General features: G+C 48.1%; 2 protein-coding genes across 2 annotated transcripts; both read right to left on the bottom strand.

Annotated features, from left to right (window-relative positions):
* Positions 1-1365: 1365 nt before the first annotated feature.
* LOC117854227 (protein MICROTUBULE BINDING PROTEIN 2C) lies at positions 1366-4460 on the bottom strand. The gene is made up of 5 exons (XM_034736528.2): positions 4098-4460; positions 3914-3982; positions 3129-3482; positions 2199-2429; positions 1366-1718 (listed from the first exon to the last, which is right to left on the bottom strand). The coding sequence occupies exons 1-5, from the start codon at positions 4242-4244 to the stop codon at positions 1569-1571; spliced, it is 951 nt and encodes a 316-aa protein (XP_034592419.1). The 5' UTR covers positions 4245-4460; the 3' UTR covers positions 1366-1568.
* A 4813-nt stretch (positions 4461-9273) lies between these two features.
* LOC117851964 (dof zinc finger protein 4) lies at positions 9274-10469 on the bottom strand. Its single transcript, XM_034733886.2, has one exon. The coding sequence runs from the start codon at positions 10327-10329 to the stop codon at positions 9442-9444; it is 888 nt and encodes a 295-aa protein (XP_034589777.1). The 5' UTR covers positions 10330-10469; the 3' UTR covers positions 9274-9441.
* Positions 10470-17986: the final 7517 nt, after the last annotated feature.

Raw genomic sequence — 17986 nt, 5'->3', positions numbered from 1 at the left:
TTTTAATTAACATTGTTACGGTTCCAAGCTGAGTTAACTAATATGTAAACCAATAAGAGAACAAGCTATCACAATCCATGACAAACAAGCTGTACCAAATAATCAACTCCATTCACTTATATAAATGGTTGACCCCATAATGTTGCAAGAGCAAACGAAGTGTGCAAAGCAAAGAAACACTCGGTCCCTCCGGACCAGATGAGCAATTTTGGCACAGCCGATCTTTCCTTCTGGCTCACCACGACATCCCTCTCCCCCCACCCCACCCCACCACACACACACCGCGAGTTTAGTAGAAGATCATGGTAGCAACAGCAGCGGCAACGCCGGCCATGGTAGCGCCACTGCTGAGGGTGGCAACTCCGGATTGATCAGCATCAGCTGGTCCCTCGGCAGGCCCCTCAGCAGCAGGGGATGCTGCGGAGGTTGACGGCAAGGGAGGGCTTGACGTGTCATCCTTCGAAGAAGACGGTGTGGAGGTGGTGGCTGGCGCGGCAGCTGGGCCAGACTTCCTAGATGTTGGAGCGGTGGCAGCAGCTTCAGGGGCCTTAGCAGGGGCAGATTTCTTAGCAGCTTCAGGTGCCTTGGCAGGAGTGGTGGCCTTAGATGCCTTTGGCGATTCTGTTGGGACCTCGGCCGCGCTGAGGGCAGCGACGGCGAGGATGTAGAAGAGGATTGCAACCGAGACACGTGACATTTTTATTGGCTAGATAGGGTGGTGGCAATACCAGTTGACTGGGAGGAAAATTTGGATTAGTTGTCGGAGGGAGTGGTGCAAGATTTGTTTCTTGCTTTGTGGGGTGGGTTGTAAAGGAAGATGGGGAAGAATTGTTATAGGGTCATGTTGGTAAGGTTGAGAGGACGTGAGGAATTCACGCGGAAACTTGAGGTGGAGATGAAAAGCATGGCCGATGATGGCTGCCCGGCTGTTGCGCGCTGTTTCAAACGGCTAGGGATCCACTGGCTTGTGGGGTCTGTCCGTTTAATATGGCTGGTGTGTCCGATGGGCCTCTGTTCGGTCTAGTAAATTGGTGGGCCTGCAGGCTTGTTCCTTCGGATGGTGTGCTCTTTCAACTAGGCCCAGTGGTGTACCAGGGCTTTTCTGTTCCCAACTCTCACACGGTGCAGCTGTGGCCATGGGGCGCAGGTCAGATGTGGCTTTCTGCATAGCTTTTCATAGGTACAGTTTATGGGACGGCATTGTGCTTGCTAATAAGCTACTGCATAGCTTTTCACGGGAGTAATCAATTCTCAAGTTCTCTTAAGCTAAGGAACAATCTGCATAAGCAGCTTCAACCATTTGCATGTATCTTTAAATGGTAGTAACTATAACAGGTATTCTAAACTACAGCTGAAATTTCATAATGAACAATGCAGGACTCAAAACTGAATAAATATGATTACAAAATAGAACAACAGTCACTTTCCAGTGCTTAATCCATCACCTCCGGTGGTGCTTAATCCATCACCACCAGAGCGATTCCACAAGCACCTCAACTCAAGCCAACACTTACAATTACATCAGCAGTTCAACATTATCATACATACACTTACAATCAGAAGGAGCATTATAGTACAAGGACCTGCAGCCTTGACCGTGCCTCGGCAGCTAAATTCAGGCGCTCCTCATTAGGGTTCTCTCTCGCAGCCGCGAGAGCTTCAGCATATGTAATCCTTTCCTGCTCTATCTTCTCGACCTCAATCTTGTCAATTTCGCTCTGAGAAAAATACTTAATTGTTATCTTCACACAAGTGTAGACCATCAACTCAGTTTTCTTAGTGTTAATATTTTCATAATAGCAAAGCAGCATCCATTGCAAGATGAAAATGCCACTCCAATTATAGAAAAGCGTAAGACTTCACTCCCATGATTAGATTTCAAAGCCACAAAATTCCATAAAAATTCTCCAGCGCTTCTAATCAACATTTCCCCCCAAATTTCAAAGAACCTCACATCAATATGTGTTAAGGAGTAGCAATATTATACAATTCCCAGTGTGTTTGTAAAAGCAGCACACATTTTAGAAAATGCAATTGTATTTTCAGTAACCAGCAAAGAGAATTTTTTTGAAAAAACAGCAGGAGGACTGCCTTGTCATATAAGGAGAACAAGGAGCAATTGAAATAACACTAACATTCCATCACTAACTTTAATGGTTTAAGCAGGTCAACGGTGCGTCAAGGATGCATATGCTTACCGTCGATTGAAGTGCCTCTAGTTCATATGATGATGGTATACTACCATCATAACAGTCACCCGAAACATTTTCCGAAACATTTTCCGAAACTTTTTCAAATAACGCCATCAATGAACTTATCTCGAATTCCATATTGGACATATCTCCTTGAAGATCTTCAACCTTTTTATTTGACGTCTTCACCTCCCACTCCAGTTTCTCTAAAGACGCTTGTTTGTCCGCAAGCATAATCTGTGGGACGGCAAAGAAGAGGTCAAAAGAGGCTGTTGCCATCACTTAAATAAAAAACATTTTATTTGAGCATCTTTACCAACAAAAAAATATATTCTTTTGGCATAACATGTATGAATAGAAATCACTATGTGTGATCAGCTAAGATAGAATATGTAATACCCACAAGTTGATTTATAAAAAAAACTGTATTGTACTCAATGCCTTAATCAAATGTTTAGCTGGAAGCACGAGTATTATGCAACCTGTGCGGAACAGCAGGCATAGCTAATCTGCAATATCCTCAAAATGAGGATAAGAAACTTTTCACAAACTGCACATAATAACATCAAACAATAACCCAGGTTTCGAAGATATAGAACCATGAACTGCACTAGTAAAGCACAGCCAGAATTATATTAAGTGTGAATGGCTGAATGCAATGCAAGACATACGTGGAGGTGGATTTTGTGCACGAGCCTTTGTCACAGATGTTGTTACCACTGCTCTAAGGGTTGTTATAGCCCTCGGAAACAAGTAAAAGTACTTTATCGATTATCCGGGCTAAACTTACAAGTTAGGCCGATTATACAGTTTGATAACAATGTTACATGTTTACTTAGGTAGGAGGCTAGGAGCAGTGCTATTAACTTACAATATGGACTCAGAATACTAGTAAATCACTATGTAGGAGGCTAGGAGCAGTTGGCAGCACTTTACCTTTGCATCATGCAACTGAGAATTGGTAGATCTGATCAGAGCTTCTTTCTCAGCCACTTGGCGCCTTAGCTCATCAATGGTCGCGTATGCCACATTCATCTCATTCACTGAGTTCTCCGCATACCTCAGGGCCTCCTCCTTCTCAAGCAATTTCTTCTGCAGGTCATCAATCTGCTCGCGCAGGACAGCAATCTCATCCTTGGGTTTATTTTCTGCACCCGACAGAGACAATGGCGAAACCGAGCCATTCTCACCATTGGAGTCCGGGGTGCTTTTCTTGGCTGCATCACCAGGGTCTCTCCGTTTTTTCGCGGACACACTCTGTGGCGACTTCACGCTCTTCAAATCGCTCGCCTGTAAAAACAATCCATCCATCCTCAAGTTCTGAGATACAGTACATCACTATCAAAGCCAAGGAGCAATCATGATAGTTTCACAGGAGAATCGCATGTACTGAAGATTCAGCCGTATCAATCATCACCAACGAGGCTACAAGATACACGAAAGCTGCGAAGCTTCAAGATCTACGGAAACTGTCACTGTGAGAACGTCTCTAATCTGAAAGGGGGGAAACGAGCCTTTGGACGCATTAATTTCTTCTTCCAAATCGTAACTAAATACGGAGAGCGACAGTGCAAGGAAAACCGCAATTTAAGAAAACCGTATAGATTCAAACATACGCAACCGGGACCGGAACAGAATTGATCAATCCACAGTATCCAAGAAAGAAGCATAGGGCTGAATTAGTTGGTTGGGGGGGGGGGGGGGGGGGGGGGGGGGGGGACCTTCTTGGCCGGCGCCGGCGTGTAGACGAGCGAGGCGCGGCGCGAGTAGGACGGGTTCACCCTCCGGTCCTGCGGCCAAGAACAACCAACACAGAACATCGGTCAAACGGCGCAGGAGCCCAACCAAAGAGCCGCGCGCGCGACACGCCCCGAGCCCGGCGAGATCTGCGCCGCCACCACTCACCATTAGCGACTCGACGAGGGGCACCATCTCGACGAGGTTCTTGAAGAGCACCCGATCCACGTTCCCGCCACCGCCCCCCTCGCCGGCCGCCCTGCCGTTGCCGGCGCCGGCCTCCGCCGGCTGCGGATTGTGGGATCGGTCGTGCATTTCTTGCCCCTGTTTCAAATCGAATCGAAATCGGAATCGGGGGGAGGAGAACGGAGGGGGTGGAAATGAAACGAAATGGAATGGAATTGGGGTGGGGTGGAAACGGCTGGATGGAATTGGAAGAGAGTGGCGGCCGGGTGAGAGTGAGACGAGAGAGACTGGCTCGGGTCGGGGGTTTAAGGCTTTGCGAGACGTTGGGCTCGGGTTCCGACCGGGCCGGCCGGTTGCTTTTCTACGAAGCTTGAAGAGGAGGGTTGCCGGAACAAATGGAGGTGCTGGCTTTTGGTAAAGAGAGAGTAAAGAGGGCAGTGCTGGGCCACTGATTATGAGTGGGTTAACTGGGTAATGCAAGTGGGATCTTGAGTGTTTCCCATATAAAATTACCTTAATACCATATCTTATCTCGCTAGATTTTATACTGGTGTTTTTAGATAATATTCTCTTTCCTTAGGATCGCTTTATTATATGATGAATATATCCATTTTTTTCCCATTTTCTCAAGTGTCCAAATCCTTCAAGGAACCGCAACTATAAAAATTTAAATAGGTGCCTTTACCCTTGAGGTAATGTATCTCTTTGTAAGCAAAACGGTAAATAAGTGGAAATTAAGAGATGCTATCTATCTATTGGCTTATTTGAGTTCGTCAAATAAGGTCTAGACTTGATCCTTCCTCGCATAAACTTGGAGTCTATAGTTGAATGTTATATCATTTTATGCATAGAAAAATTGAAACAGTATACTTATACATACATAAAATTGAGCCAAGGGGTATGTAAAATATTGCCGCATGAAGATTACTAGAGGTAGTTTTGTGCGCCCTCCAATTTTAAATATATGATTTTTTTTTAATTTTATAAATCAGGTATTTTTCTAATTCAAGCTCGAACTCGGGGTTCCATCTGATGATCTGAACCACCAAGCCTAGAGTATGCCAAACCTGAGCATCTTGAAAACCTTGAGCTTTCTTTGTTCCGTACAAATGACATCTCTAAGTGTTACCCCTAAATAAAAATGGAGGCGCTCATGTTCCCCTGCCACCTAATTGCGGGTACCGCAAGCTCTTGAATACCACAAGCCATGCTGAATTGCCAATTCACTCATCGAAGTACAGCACGGACGATAACCACCAACCCCGACCCCGTACGTCCTTCCTTGTCTCGTTCGTCAACTCACAACGGCTTGCACGCTACTCCGATCCAGTTTCGGAAACGCTCCCGGTGGCCACCGATGTTGCCGGCCGCCGGCTGGTCGGTGGCCGGCCGGCCGGACAAGTACGGAACTGCAGCGGAGCAAAGCGAGGCCGAGGCCGGCCGGGGAAGGCCACAGTTTGGAGGGACGGCCGCGCCGGCCGGGCGAGGGAGACGCTTCGCACGCTTGCAGCCAGCATCGGCCGCGCGCGGCCGGCCGGCATCGTCCCCTGTGTTCACGTCGTGCTCGTACAAGCAGACGTGTGGCGTTGGACCCCGCTACTTTATTTCTCCGAGTCCAAGCTCGTCTGACGCAACGCAGTAACTACCGTCATAAGCCGTGGCGTCATACGTGCTGTCAGTGTCTGCTCAAGGTGATTTAAGAGTAATTAAAGTGTGCTCCATCGCCTAACTCATTAGCACTGTACCCTGTTTGAGTGCGTTCATATGCTGTGTTTTTTTTTTGTCAACGCAGGCACGTACGTTCAAATTTTATACGCGTGATTGTTATATGAAGATTGTACCAGCAGATGCGTATTTTACAAATCTCAATAATGTGACATTGGTTTATTCATTTGATGAACAAAGATTTTGAGTCTGTAAGCTGGTCCAACTCACATCAGGGAAGGGTGATTAACACTGAGAAAATGAACTGAAATACCATCTTCACACCAAGGTCCAAAAAAAGATATTTATTTTAATTCCATAGTAGCAAGGATTTGTAATAGGGAGGGGAAAAAAAGAGACCAAATCAATTTTCCAACGAAGAGGTGAATCATGGGCATAATTTGTCTTGTAGGGCATAATTTTGATTTTGCTCATGATTCAAGATAGGCCCAATAATACCAGCCCATACTGTGAGAATTGAGATGCAAGGCCGGTGGCTTGTTCCCCCTAAGGAAAAATGGATTGGGCTTGTAGGAAAGTTGAACAAGGCCGGGCTGAACTGGGCTTGAAAATTACCGTGGTTGTGGTGCTTTAGGTCTTTGGAATTCCTAGGTCTTTTCCCCAAACCAATCTGGATCAAAGTGAAGGCACGCAAATATGGCGAGGACAATGGTTTTTTTTTCTTTCGAGGAAAGGGCAAGGACAATGGTTATTGTGTTTTCAAACACGTGTTTACCTAATAATAGCTTCTTCATGAATTCATTATAATTCTACATCTTACGCAGTAACAATATCCTCTTATCTCCATTCTCCCTTCTTTTTTTCCCATCGATTTTTGAAAGGAGCTTGTTACTAGACATGTGCACGTTGCGGTACATGCCAAAGTGGGCAAGTGTTAAGAAATTCCTAATTGAGCAGTATATATGTGAACTAAATACCGCAACTGCCCTTTGTGAGTTTCGATATGTGTACACGCACAATGACACAAACACCACCATTGTATTCATCTGATCATCTCCAAACTATAAAGAGAGAAAAAAAAGTCCAAAAGTCATGGATATTTGAGCGAGCACGAGTAGCAACGACGGCTGGAAGGTTGCAGGGACCAGGGAGGTACGACCAGGTGACGCCTCTGCCTCTCGCTGTCGCCTTGTACCGGCCGGCGCTGTACGTGAGTAGCACGCCTCCAACTGCAAGCATGACACCGACACGGGTGCCACAAAATTCCTTGCGCAACAGTAGAGCGTCATCAGGGCCATGTTTAGTTACTCCCAACTCCCAACTTTGACACTATGCAAAAAGAAGATTCCCCATCACATCAAACTTGCGGTACATGCATGAAGTACTAAATGTAGATGAAATTAAAAACTAATTGCACAGTTTTGTTGTACTTTGCGAGACGAATCTTTTGAGCCTAATTAGTCAATATTTGGATAATAATTCACAAATACAAACGAAACGCTACAGTGTGCTACAGTGCTGTAACAGTAATTTGGCACCTCCCAAATTCCCCAACTAAACAAGGCCCAGGCCCCCTCTCCAACGAGCTGCTAGCTCAAACAGCAGGAGAGAGAGATGGGTTTCGGGACTTGTGCGAGCTATTGTTACTGTTCATCAAATAAAAAACTCTATGAGCTGGCCGTTGGGAGGGCCTCGTACCAGTGGCAACTGGTAAGGACACCGAGACTCGTGCTATACCTCCGACGTGACGCGCCACCCGAGAACGAAGGCAATCATCGCGCGTTCTGTTCCTCGCGATCGATCGGTCTCCATCGATCCAGACGCGCGTGCCTTCTTCGGAACGAACGAGTCGCCGGCCGGCTCGCCGCCCCAGAGCACCCTAGCCTGGCCGCCAGAGCTGATCACGACGCAGGTGGCGACTTGCATCGCCGCCGCCGTAATCCTCCTCCTACCGGTTTCTGTTGGGCGCGTCCGCGTCACGGGCTGGAGCGACAGGTCTCCACGCGACGACTTGCCGGCCGGCCGGTTGGCTTCTGCTGTATCGATCTGTCCCATCTCTCAAGGTTCCGTGGGTTCAAAGAAACCGGCCGGCGGCGTTACGTCGGTAGTGCCCATCGTCCTTGCCTCCTTGGATAAGCTCGTCAGGTGATTTGATTTTCTTGCTTATTTCTAGTTTCTAGCACCCGTCACATCAAACATTTAAATACTAATTAAAAGTATTAAACGTGGACTATTTACAAAATTCATTACATAAGTAAAGACTAAACGACGAGACGAATCTATTCAGCCTAATTAGTCCATGATTTGACAATGTGTTGCTACAGTAAATATTTACTAATGATAGATTAATTAGGCTTAATAGATTCGTCTTGCCGTTTAGCCTCCATTTATGTAATGGTTTTGTAAATAGTCTACGTTTAATACTCCTAATTAGTATCTAAACATTCAATGTGACATGTGCTAAAAATAAGTAAAAGTAACCAAACGGCTCACGTTTGCACCTGACGAACGACAGGACAGTGCCCTTGCATCCAAGTCACATTGATTCTTGCGAAGTGATTACGGGTATTCGGTTCTTTAGTCCGGACTAAAATTTATGTCACAATCGAATATTCGGACGTTAATTAGAAGGACTAAATATGATCTAATTATAAAACTAATTATATAGGAGGCTAATTCACGAGACGAATCTATTAAGCCTAATTAATCCATCATCAGCACATGTTTACTGTAGCATCATATTGTCAAATCATGGACTAATTAGACTTAATAGATTCGTCTTGCAAATTAGTCTCCATCTGTGCAATTGGTTTTATAATTAGTCTATGTTTAATACTCCTAATTAGTATCCAAACATTCGAATTCGATGTAATAGGAATCTTAGAAGTTGCTAAAGACCAAACACCCTCTAAGTCAGTGACGAGATTAGCGCACCGGCTGTTTTCTCGTAGCAACCCGGAAGAAAATTTGCACAATCCGAACAGTGCCTATAAATCATAACTGCCCAAAGGATGCTACGCTGCTGCAAGCTGCTACACAAAGGATGGCATGGTCATCCGAATTTTCCTTGCTAGACGAAGACCCTGAAAACAGTCCAGAACAGATCAAAATCTTGGCAACAGCATGGAGGTGATGGTACCAAACAGTGACGGCTACCAAATGCGGCCGAGCAGAGGAGCATGTCAAGGCATCCGCGTGCCGAAGCAGCAACCGCCCGCCGCCCCGTGTCCCCGTCCAAGAGTTAACACGTCACATCCTCATGTCATCTGCCAGGCTGCCAAACCAGGCCAACTGCCTCTGCTTGTACTCGTGTATAGTAGAAGCAATGCACGCAAGCTAGGACCAATTTGCTAACTGCTCTGATGATCATGATATCCACTCTGATTATGCAGCAACAATTTGCTAATCAGGAAACACAAAATACTAAGAGATCATTTTTTTTTAACCTTTGTTGCACACATGTATCTTTAAGGCCTTTGTTTGGACAGATGTATAGTCTCCAATCCACATATATTGAGAGTATTAACAGAGAAAATATTAGTTCATTTTCACTCCAATCTACATAAATTGGAAACGAACGGTGTCATCAAAAGAAGCCCTTAACATTTGTTGGACCACGAGTTTAAGTACAAAATGAACCAGTTGTGTGATCAGTGACACGCTACGGCAAGTAGACGGCCGGGTCCGGATCCGTCCAGCTTCCATGGTTCCAGTGCTCCGGCAACGACGCGTCGCCGGCGTTGCCGCCCGCTAGCTCGAATATCCCTGCCGTCGGCCAGTCGGATGGTCCCGCCGAAAGCGCACCGTCCGATCCTGCGGCGAACGGCGCCGTGTCCGTGAAGGCCGCAGTGCACGATGGCGGCGGCTGCTCTGCAGCAAGTAGACTGGCGGCGACGCGCTCCTCTGCCTGCTCGGGCTGCGGCTGCGCCGAGGAACCGAAGGCCGAGAGAGGCCGCGGCGGCGCGAAGAGCGACGCGAACACGGACGCCTGGTCGGCGAACATCGGCGCCGGCGGGGGCACGAGCAGCGCCCGCGTGTCGCCGGCCGCGAAGCTGCCGGTCTCGGCGCTAGCCTCCGCGACGCCGCCACTCCTGGGGACGCTCGGTTCGGTCACGACAGAGAACGCGCCCGACACGGGCGCGTCGGCGTCGCCGGCTGCGGTGGGACTGGAGCTGGAGGCGGCGCCGGCGAAGCCTGAGCGCGGGGCCTTTCCGTCCCGGTGCACGCCGTCCTTGCCGCGGCCGTCGGCGGCGGCGGCAGCGGGGCGCCTGGGCCTGGGCTTGCGGCAGCCGCCGCCGACGGGGACGTTGCGGAGGTGGCCGCCCTTGGTCCAGTAGCGGCGGCAGGCCCTGCAGAAGTGGCGCGGCTGCGCGAGGTTGTAGTTGTTGTAGTAGCAGAACTTGGTGTCGGGCGAGTCGCACCGCGGGCACCGCACCTCGGCCGCCGAGGAGCCGCCGTGGCGGCGGAGGAGGCCGATGGCGGCCGCGGCGGCGCCGCCGCTGCCGAACAGCCGCCCCGCCAGGCCGGGGATGGGCTGGAGCTCCTGCATGTGGGGACGGACGGCCTAGTAGTAGTAGGTGCTGCCTGCTCTGCTCTACCCCTGCTTTGCGTCCTCCATTCCATCACCGAACGAGCCGTGGCCGTAAATACCCTCGTGGCGCGCACACCTCCTCTGCTGACGCGAAGATATTTACAGGGTTGCCCACGGCAGGGGCAAACAAAAATGGCAACCCACTCGAGCAAAAAAGGTTGCTTGACAACTCGCGCCTGTGGCATAAGGGGCATTTCTGGAATTTAGTCGCTAATATTGTAGTTACATTGTTAAAACAGCTACCAGTGATCGGGTTGCACCTAGGTTTCGGTGAGGTATGGACAATCTTTTTCAGCAACGGATACACCTAAAGCAAAGCTAGCTTGGTCGATCCGGTGCCGCCACGCGCGCGCCCGCGACGTACGTCCCGGCCCTGCCTGTCGTCTGCCCCAGCGCACGTCGTCGTCGTGGCTTGTCCCGACCCCGGCCGAAACCGACGCCGCGACGGGGCGCGGCGAGATTGGGTTGCCGCCGCCGCCGCCGCCGCCGCCCGCGCGCATCGCGTCGTGCACCGGCCGTCCCATCGTCAGCAGGCCCGGCCAGCACGCGCGACGGCGACGCGTCGCGTCGTCGCTGTGGCGGCGTACATGTTGCCCCGTGAATCCTGCCAGTGTGGATGTCTCTTGCAGTGCAGGAACGGAAGATAGATAGGAAAGAAAATCTGCGGCAGCAGAAGAACAATCGTAGAGGGTGGCTCGTTCGGCTTTGGTCTGCCACTGCCATGGTACTTGTACTGATGATTTTCAGGGCGTGCCCTGTGTTCGTACAAAGCAACATTAAAACGGCGAAGATGTTGTTTCCCCAGAAGACGGGAGCAAGGCCACGTCCGCCCGCAGATGGTCCGGTAATTCCAGCCCAATGCATTTTACTCCTCTTTTGATGTTGCTTTTGCTTTTTCAATGCTGCGGATGCCAAGCTCTTTTGTCCTCTTCCCTTTGTATCTCCACGATGCTTAACGATTTTATTTCTTTGATTCAATTGAGAAAGTTCTACATTTCCTTCTCGAATCCGAAGCCACTCGAACGCAGTTGGAGAAAAGAAACGAATCCGAAGCTGGAGAAAAAAAACGAATTTGAATGGAATGCAATTGATTCGTGCAAGAAAGCTCAAGCTATCTTCAGTTGAACTTGAACAGATAAGGGATGGGGACGGAGATCCTCACAGGGATTTATTCCCCGTGCGGGGATGGGGATGGGAAGAAAATCTCCCCCGTGAGCTCTAGCAGGGGCAGGTATGGGGGTCGATCCTGATGGGGAATTTCCAATTGCCATCCCTACCTACGCTTCTACCTTAAGAAACAAGATCTTTCAGAAATAGGGTGGAGTGCTTGTCACTATAACTACTTGCTCAAGTTAGCCAGACTTGCTTTCAAAGATCATCATCATCGGGAGAGATTGTCATCGCATCATTAGCCTTTCTGCATTAATCAAATGAATGGAACAAACAATTTTGTCAACTGCTCACGCATGGTAGAACGAGATGTAGAAATACTGAAAAGAAAACCAATTGCTCGATTGACAAAGCCAGCTCAACTCAAAAGAGAGAAAACAAAAGGTAGCAGGCTAGTTACCGAATTTCTATTTCAATATCCTCAGTTTGAGGATCCAGTTCTTGCGCCTCCAGGACAGCTTCACCATCTTCCTTGTATTCCTGGACGTGGCACATCCAGGCACATGAGGGCATGACCACACCTCAACAGAATGCCTCAATGTGAAGTAGCTAAACATATTTGCAAGCTAGACATGAGTGTATCTCACTTTGAGTACCACGTGAGTCACGGCCTGGCGGTAGGGCAACGCGCCGACTACTTATTTGTGTACGTCTCTCAACAGGAATTATCCTCCAGAGCTACACTTTGCCAATTATTCCTGGGGCATGTTAACCGACAGTCATGGGCTTGGTACACCGAATTACGGAGGTTATAGCCACGGGTTTTGTGCACTGAGTTCCGAAAGCTCCGCCAACAGGCTTGGTAAATCGAATTTCGGAGGCTACGGCTACAAATTTGGTGCAATGAGTGCTGGAGGCTCGCAGCGGCTACACCCTAAGGAGGCACAAATCCTATGCGCGGCAACACGCACTCTTCTCGCCAAAAAGGCAGAAAAGTCTCAATGACTGCTTTACGCACAATCGCACAGTCTTTTTGTCGCAACGCCGACTACTTATTTTAAATATATTCTCCTAGTGGTTGTTAATCTACTCAAGCAGAACACACCTCAATTCGTGAAAGCTTTAGATCTTCTATCATGCCTAAACACTAGGACATGAGACAAAGATCTCCGTAGCAGCAGTGCCAGTACGCGTACACGAGACAAAGATCTCACACGCAGTGGCAATGGCTAAACAGGACTGGGAGCCTAAACGTAACAAGCTAACTAATCGGGAGAAATATGACCGAAACAAGAGCATGACACACAACATTTTACATTCATCACTGAATAAATTTCAGTAGTATCTTCAAAATTCTACAATATGCTACATAATGTATGCATCTCTTTTTGCAGGTCAAGCTTCAGCGACGACTCTACATGACGCTCAGCGTACCTCCAATGGCTCCGCTAGCTCCCAGGCTCGGGGGCTAAGCACCAATTACTACTCGGAATATCTCCAGTGGCTCAGCTAGCTTTCAAGCTTGGGAGCTAAGCGCCAATAACTACTCGACGTGGCTCCTATGGCTCACCTGGCGGATAAGGTTGGGGGCTGGACGCCGCAAAACTACTCGAATGATGACTTGTGTGAAGACTAAAGACCCTCGGATTGATTATTGAATTATTCCAAGATTCTAGGGCTAATAAGCTACACCCAACAGTTGATTTTTCCAAGACAAAGAAATAAGATTCAAGATTTTATTGACCCTCAGCCTGATTCTTTGATTCAACCTAAGGCTCAGGGGCTACTCCATATGGAGTGCGACTTTCGCCGTTCTCCATATCACAATCCAAAGATTAAGATTACAAAATCAAGACTATCAGGGGTTGAGCGCACCATAGCCTCATGGCAGCTTTGAGGAATTTTGCTTTGAAGATTCAGCCAGACAAAGTACTCGAGGAGCACCAGAACTACTCGGCGAGGATCTTAGAAGTATTCGAAGGTTGCTACACTCGACTATGAAGCGCTCGGGGGCTTATCGGGGATAGATCCCCAGTACCCGTAAAGAAGGAAGAAGGCGGACTCCTATTAGAATTCTCCTGTAATTCTACTAGGACTCATACCATGTAATCCTACTAGGACTCCTACCTTGTACCTGACTAGTAATCCCGTCTCCTGGAGTATATAAAGGAGGGCAGGATCCCTAGATCGGTAAGCAAAGATCTCATAGAACCACAACAGAGGACCAAATCCTGAATACCAAACAACATCCAAGCGTAAGGTGCAATATACAATACCCCAAACAGGACGTAGGGTATTACACTACTCTGACAACCCAAACATGTATAAATTTTTCTCTTGTGGCCTCGCTTTTACCTTCGAGTTCCAGGTCCGACGATCCCCCACCAACCACTCTATTACCTCGGGATACCCTTCGGTAGGTTGCCGGGTATAAAACACCGACAAGAGGAAAAACATTTATGTAACATTTGTTGGAAAACACTATCCGCTCGAAATCAAGCTAATTAAAATTCCACACATCAACTTCCGCGACATAATGAATAGTGGAATAATCAAGGTTATAACGAGCCCCAGCTACGAAAACATGGAAGAATAAGCATCACAAGGTAGGTAACGCATGGACGAAATTTCGTCCGTGGATGCGGTGAAGAGAGGAGAATGTGGGTGGCTTACCTTTGAATCGGCCGAGGTCACCTTCCAGGGCGGGCCATGAGGAGCGCGTCTTCACATGCTCGCGTATAAAAACAGTTGAGATCACCATCAAAAATAATGCAGCCAAACACAGAAGAGGGAGAGAGATAGCAGGACTCCAGGAGTCCAGGGGAGGGAACGGAATAAGGACTATGAGAGGTAGCATCCATGGAAGAGGGTACCGTGGTCGTGGGTGGAGGAGCCACGGTGGACGCAGGGCGCCGCCATGCCCCGCGTCGGCGATTCTCCTCTCGCGTTGTCTCGTGACGAGCAGGAGAGAGAGGGGAGGAAGGAGGACTGGAGGAGGGTTCCGGCGGAAGGAGAGAGGCCGGGAGAAGCGCAGGCGCCATGCCGCGGCGAAAAGTGGGTTTTGGCGTTTTGCGCTTCAGTTCTTCGTCCTGGACTCCTGGCCTCGGCTCGCCCTGGTCCCACTGTGAGAGAGTGAACAGTGAACCGGCCGCGGGCGGCAGGCAATCTGGGCGCACCAAGACCTGGTTCACGGAAACGTCTGTGCGCGGGGAGGAACGGAGGGCCTTGCTGCAGCTTGCCAGGCAGCAAGTCAGTCTCTCTCAATGTAGAATACTGTAGCGAAGAGGCTCAATCTAAGTTAGCCTATTTAACCAACGGAGTGGCCTTAGGCGGTGGGCCGGCCCAGCTCTGCCCCTCCCTGGTGGGTTAGCTAGAAGCCCCAAATGTTGCTCTCAGAAAAAAAAAAGCCCCAAATGTACCTAGTGTTCGTTCCGTTGTGATGATGACGATTGAAGGGCCCATTCCTCTTCATTGGGCCGAGGCCTGCATTGCTTAAGCCCAGTCACTCTTTCGCAAACCACACTGGACGAGGCTATAAATCAATTGGGCTGTCGTGCATGGGCCTGCTGGAATCGAATTTTTTTTATTTTTTTATTTTTTTTTCGATTTTATAGAAATAAATAGTCGAACAAAAAATTTGCAAAAATGGACCTACGCCGCCGGACCAAACGGCGGTAGGATTCCTTTCGCTGGTTGAAACGGCTAAAGGGTCTAGCACGTGCAGCCGTGTTTCGCCGGCTGAAATGGTGGTACGGGTCTTACCGTCATTTCGGCTGGGGGTAAGTCCCTGCAGCCGGTTGGAGATGCTATAGCCGATTGAAATGGCTATAAGTACCTTCAGTCGTTTCAACCGGTTATAACTTCGTTTTAATTATTTTTCCTTCATTTTTTATGACATTTACTTTGAACCAGCTATAACTCCATTTTAATTATTTTTCCTTCATTTTTATGACATTTATGAAAGTAAATTATGTAGCAATATGTAACTTCGTAATTTGAGGCTGTACCTCTGTTTTAAATATTGTTCTTTAATTTTTTATGACATTTTTGAAAGTAAAATATGTAAATTTGTAATTTGAGAGGTAGAGTTATTGAACGAAATAATTGAAAATGATTTAACTCCCGGCCTAGTCTGCGGATTACTACACATCATACGCTATACGATCGTACACATGAAATGGCGAGACTTCCTCGAAACTGGCACCATTCGAATCCGTGGGCGGCCCGCCGGATGGGGGGCGGTAAGGGACTTAGCACCATTTCACCTGGCGCTAAGAACCTTTACCGCCATTTCAACCGGCGTTAAGCACCTACCGCCGTTTGGTCCGGCGGCATAGGTCCATTTTTGCAAATTTTTGGTTCGACTATTTATTTCTGCAAAATCATAAAAAAAATATAAAAATAAAAAAAATCACAAGTATTCATATTGCTTTATTTTTTTTTAAAAAAAGGATCGTCAGATTGATTTGGAATGACGACGACCCAGCGCGTAGCCACGTGCGGCTGCCGAAAAGCGCGTGCTCCTTGACAACTCAACCGCCGCCGACGCCACTGATCTGCGACCTCCCACCCATACCCCATAGTCCCCCAGATGGAAGGTCGCCCGGCCGGGAGGCCCGCCGTGGCCGGCGGCGCTGATTATTGTTGGTGCGAAGCGCCGGCCGCTGATGTTTCAAGTTCATTTTTTTTTTTACATATAAAGATCAGTTTCAAGTTCATACCCATCATGCATGGATGGTCGTTTGCACGGCATCAATGCGGTGAGGACTACTGATGCTAGCTGCTGCCTGCTGCTGCAACTCTGACGGTGTTTTATACCAATGGCGAGGAGAATTGATACTAATACAACCAATTAAAGCAAGCATTCGGGTGGACGGTAAGTGTCTGCACCCACCACCATGCATGCACATCATGATGCACAAGCACAACACCACAAAGAGGAGAAAGTGCAGCATCCTATCATGACCGTCCACGGGTGCGCCGCGCGTATGGACACTTGGAGCGGCGCACTACACTGCACTACAGTATATGTGGTTATGGTTGGTGGGTGAGCACAGCGTGCGTGCGTGCGTGCCTCCGTTCTCATGCCTGCTGTGGAGGATCAATTAGTTTTAGCCACGTAGGAAATTGCATTATATTATAGTACCCAACAATACCAGTATAGCTCGCTCGTACGTGTGGACCATCATTCTTCTTCCTGCAACGTTAACAATTTTTGTTGTAGAGCTATATGCATAGCCGCGATAACAACAAAGTAGATCAGGCTGGTGTCTTGGCATGCTGATGGGACATGGGACCAGGCAGGTACGGGTATCCATCATCTCGTCAAATGCGAGAAAACGGAATGCCAGTGTACGCACGGACCACGGACACGAATTTTCCGCTCCTCAACAGACTATTATACACAAGAGATGAAGAGAGAACGGGAGAAGGCGATGATTACTACCAGTACAGCACGTACGTTGTGTGCCTAGCTGCTTTTGCCTTCAACGTCGATCAGTCTCTGCTCCTGCGTGCTCAGATCGAACAAATTGTCTGCTCGGATCTTCTTCTCCTTTTCCTGCTTCACCACCACCGCGTGTAATGCATGAGATGCAACCTTAACCATCTTTTATCTAACCTCACCTTCATATGTTTTACAAAGTCTGAAGTCATAAACCGTTTTCTGACGACAAGTTTAGTGAGGTTCTGTTTTACTTTGATCCATCGGATACGTTTAAAGTTTGGTACGTTCCAAATATTTTTTACAGTATTTCGTAGGTATATAAAATGTTCATACATATACCTCTCAATTAACAAATGGTTAAAAATACTCACTATATACTATTTTTCCTCAACCATGGTTATTGTAAAGTTATAAGACATCAAAGTCCAAAGATGTTAGTTTTTCCAACGGTCACCTCTTTTTGTTGTGGGTGATAATAGCAACCTTGCAATTTGCAAACCGCACATGCGCTTCCCAAGTTTCTTCTTCTTCTTCTTCTTCTTCTTTTTATAAAGTCAATTCCCCGGCATCTCAGTCTACCTCGCAGAGATTTCGGCGAGCCTGAACGTACAGGTATTTCTTTCTTCTAGAAGAGCAAAACTACAAGTGAAATTAAATAAGGTTCCCAATAGAATGTTTAAAACAGAGCAACCAACAACAGGCCCAAGAACATTCGTTGCTCGATGGGGTAACATGCGCGGCAATATTCTCGGGCAGAAAATGATTAGCAAGATCATGAGCATCATCAGCAGCTAGTGGCCACATTTGTTAACAGAGGCAACCCTAGCCACTTATTTGTTCGGTACACGCACTCTTGGCACGCAATGATCTGTCACGTTGCCCTTCCCTCTCTCCTCTCCCCCTTATTTGATTCTTTTGGAATGTGGTGCGTGTGGACTGCCTTCTCCGTGAAGCACCGCCACCGGCCGATGCGGGCGTGCATGTGAAGCGTGCAAAAGGCAGGCAGAGCGCGCCGGCCGTGCCGTTCTTGGCCAGGCTAAGAGGAAGGGCGATATGTCG

The sequence above is a fragment of the Setaria viridis genome, chromosome 4 (genome assembly GCF_005286985.2).
Source record: "Setaria viridis chromosome 4, Setaria_viridis_v4.0, whole genome shotgun sequence".
NCBI classification, from domain to species: Eukaryota; Viridiplantae; Streptophyta; class Magnoliopsida; order Poales; family Poaceae; genus Setaria; species Setaria viridis.
The sequence above is the reverse complement of the archived record's forward strand: the minus strand, read 5'-3'. Positions and strand labels throughout refer to the sequence as shown.

What these genes read in the sequence shown, in the direction of transcription:
- LOC117854227 (XM_034736528.2), bottom strand. Translation starts at nt 4,244, where the DNA reads ATGCACGACCGATCCCACAATCCGCAGCCGGCGGAGGCCGGCGCCGGC. An exon ending in CGCCGGCGCCGGCCAAGAAG is followed by an intron (nt 3,483 to 3,913) that starts GTCCCCCCCCCC and finishes TTGTTTTTACAG; the next exon opens with GCGAGCGATTTGAAGAGCGT. An exon ending in CTCAGTTGCATGATGCAAAG is followed by an intron (nt 2,430 to 3,128) that starts GTAAAGTGCTGC and finishes GCCGTCCCACAG; the next exon opens with ATTATGCTTGCGGACAAACA.
- LOC117851964 (XM_034733886.2), bottom strand. Translation starts at nt 10,329, where the DNA reads ATGCAGGAGCTCCAGCCCATCCCCGGCCTGGCGGGGCGGCTGTTCGGC.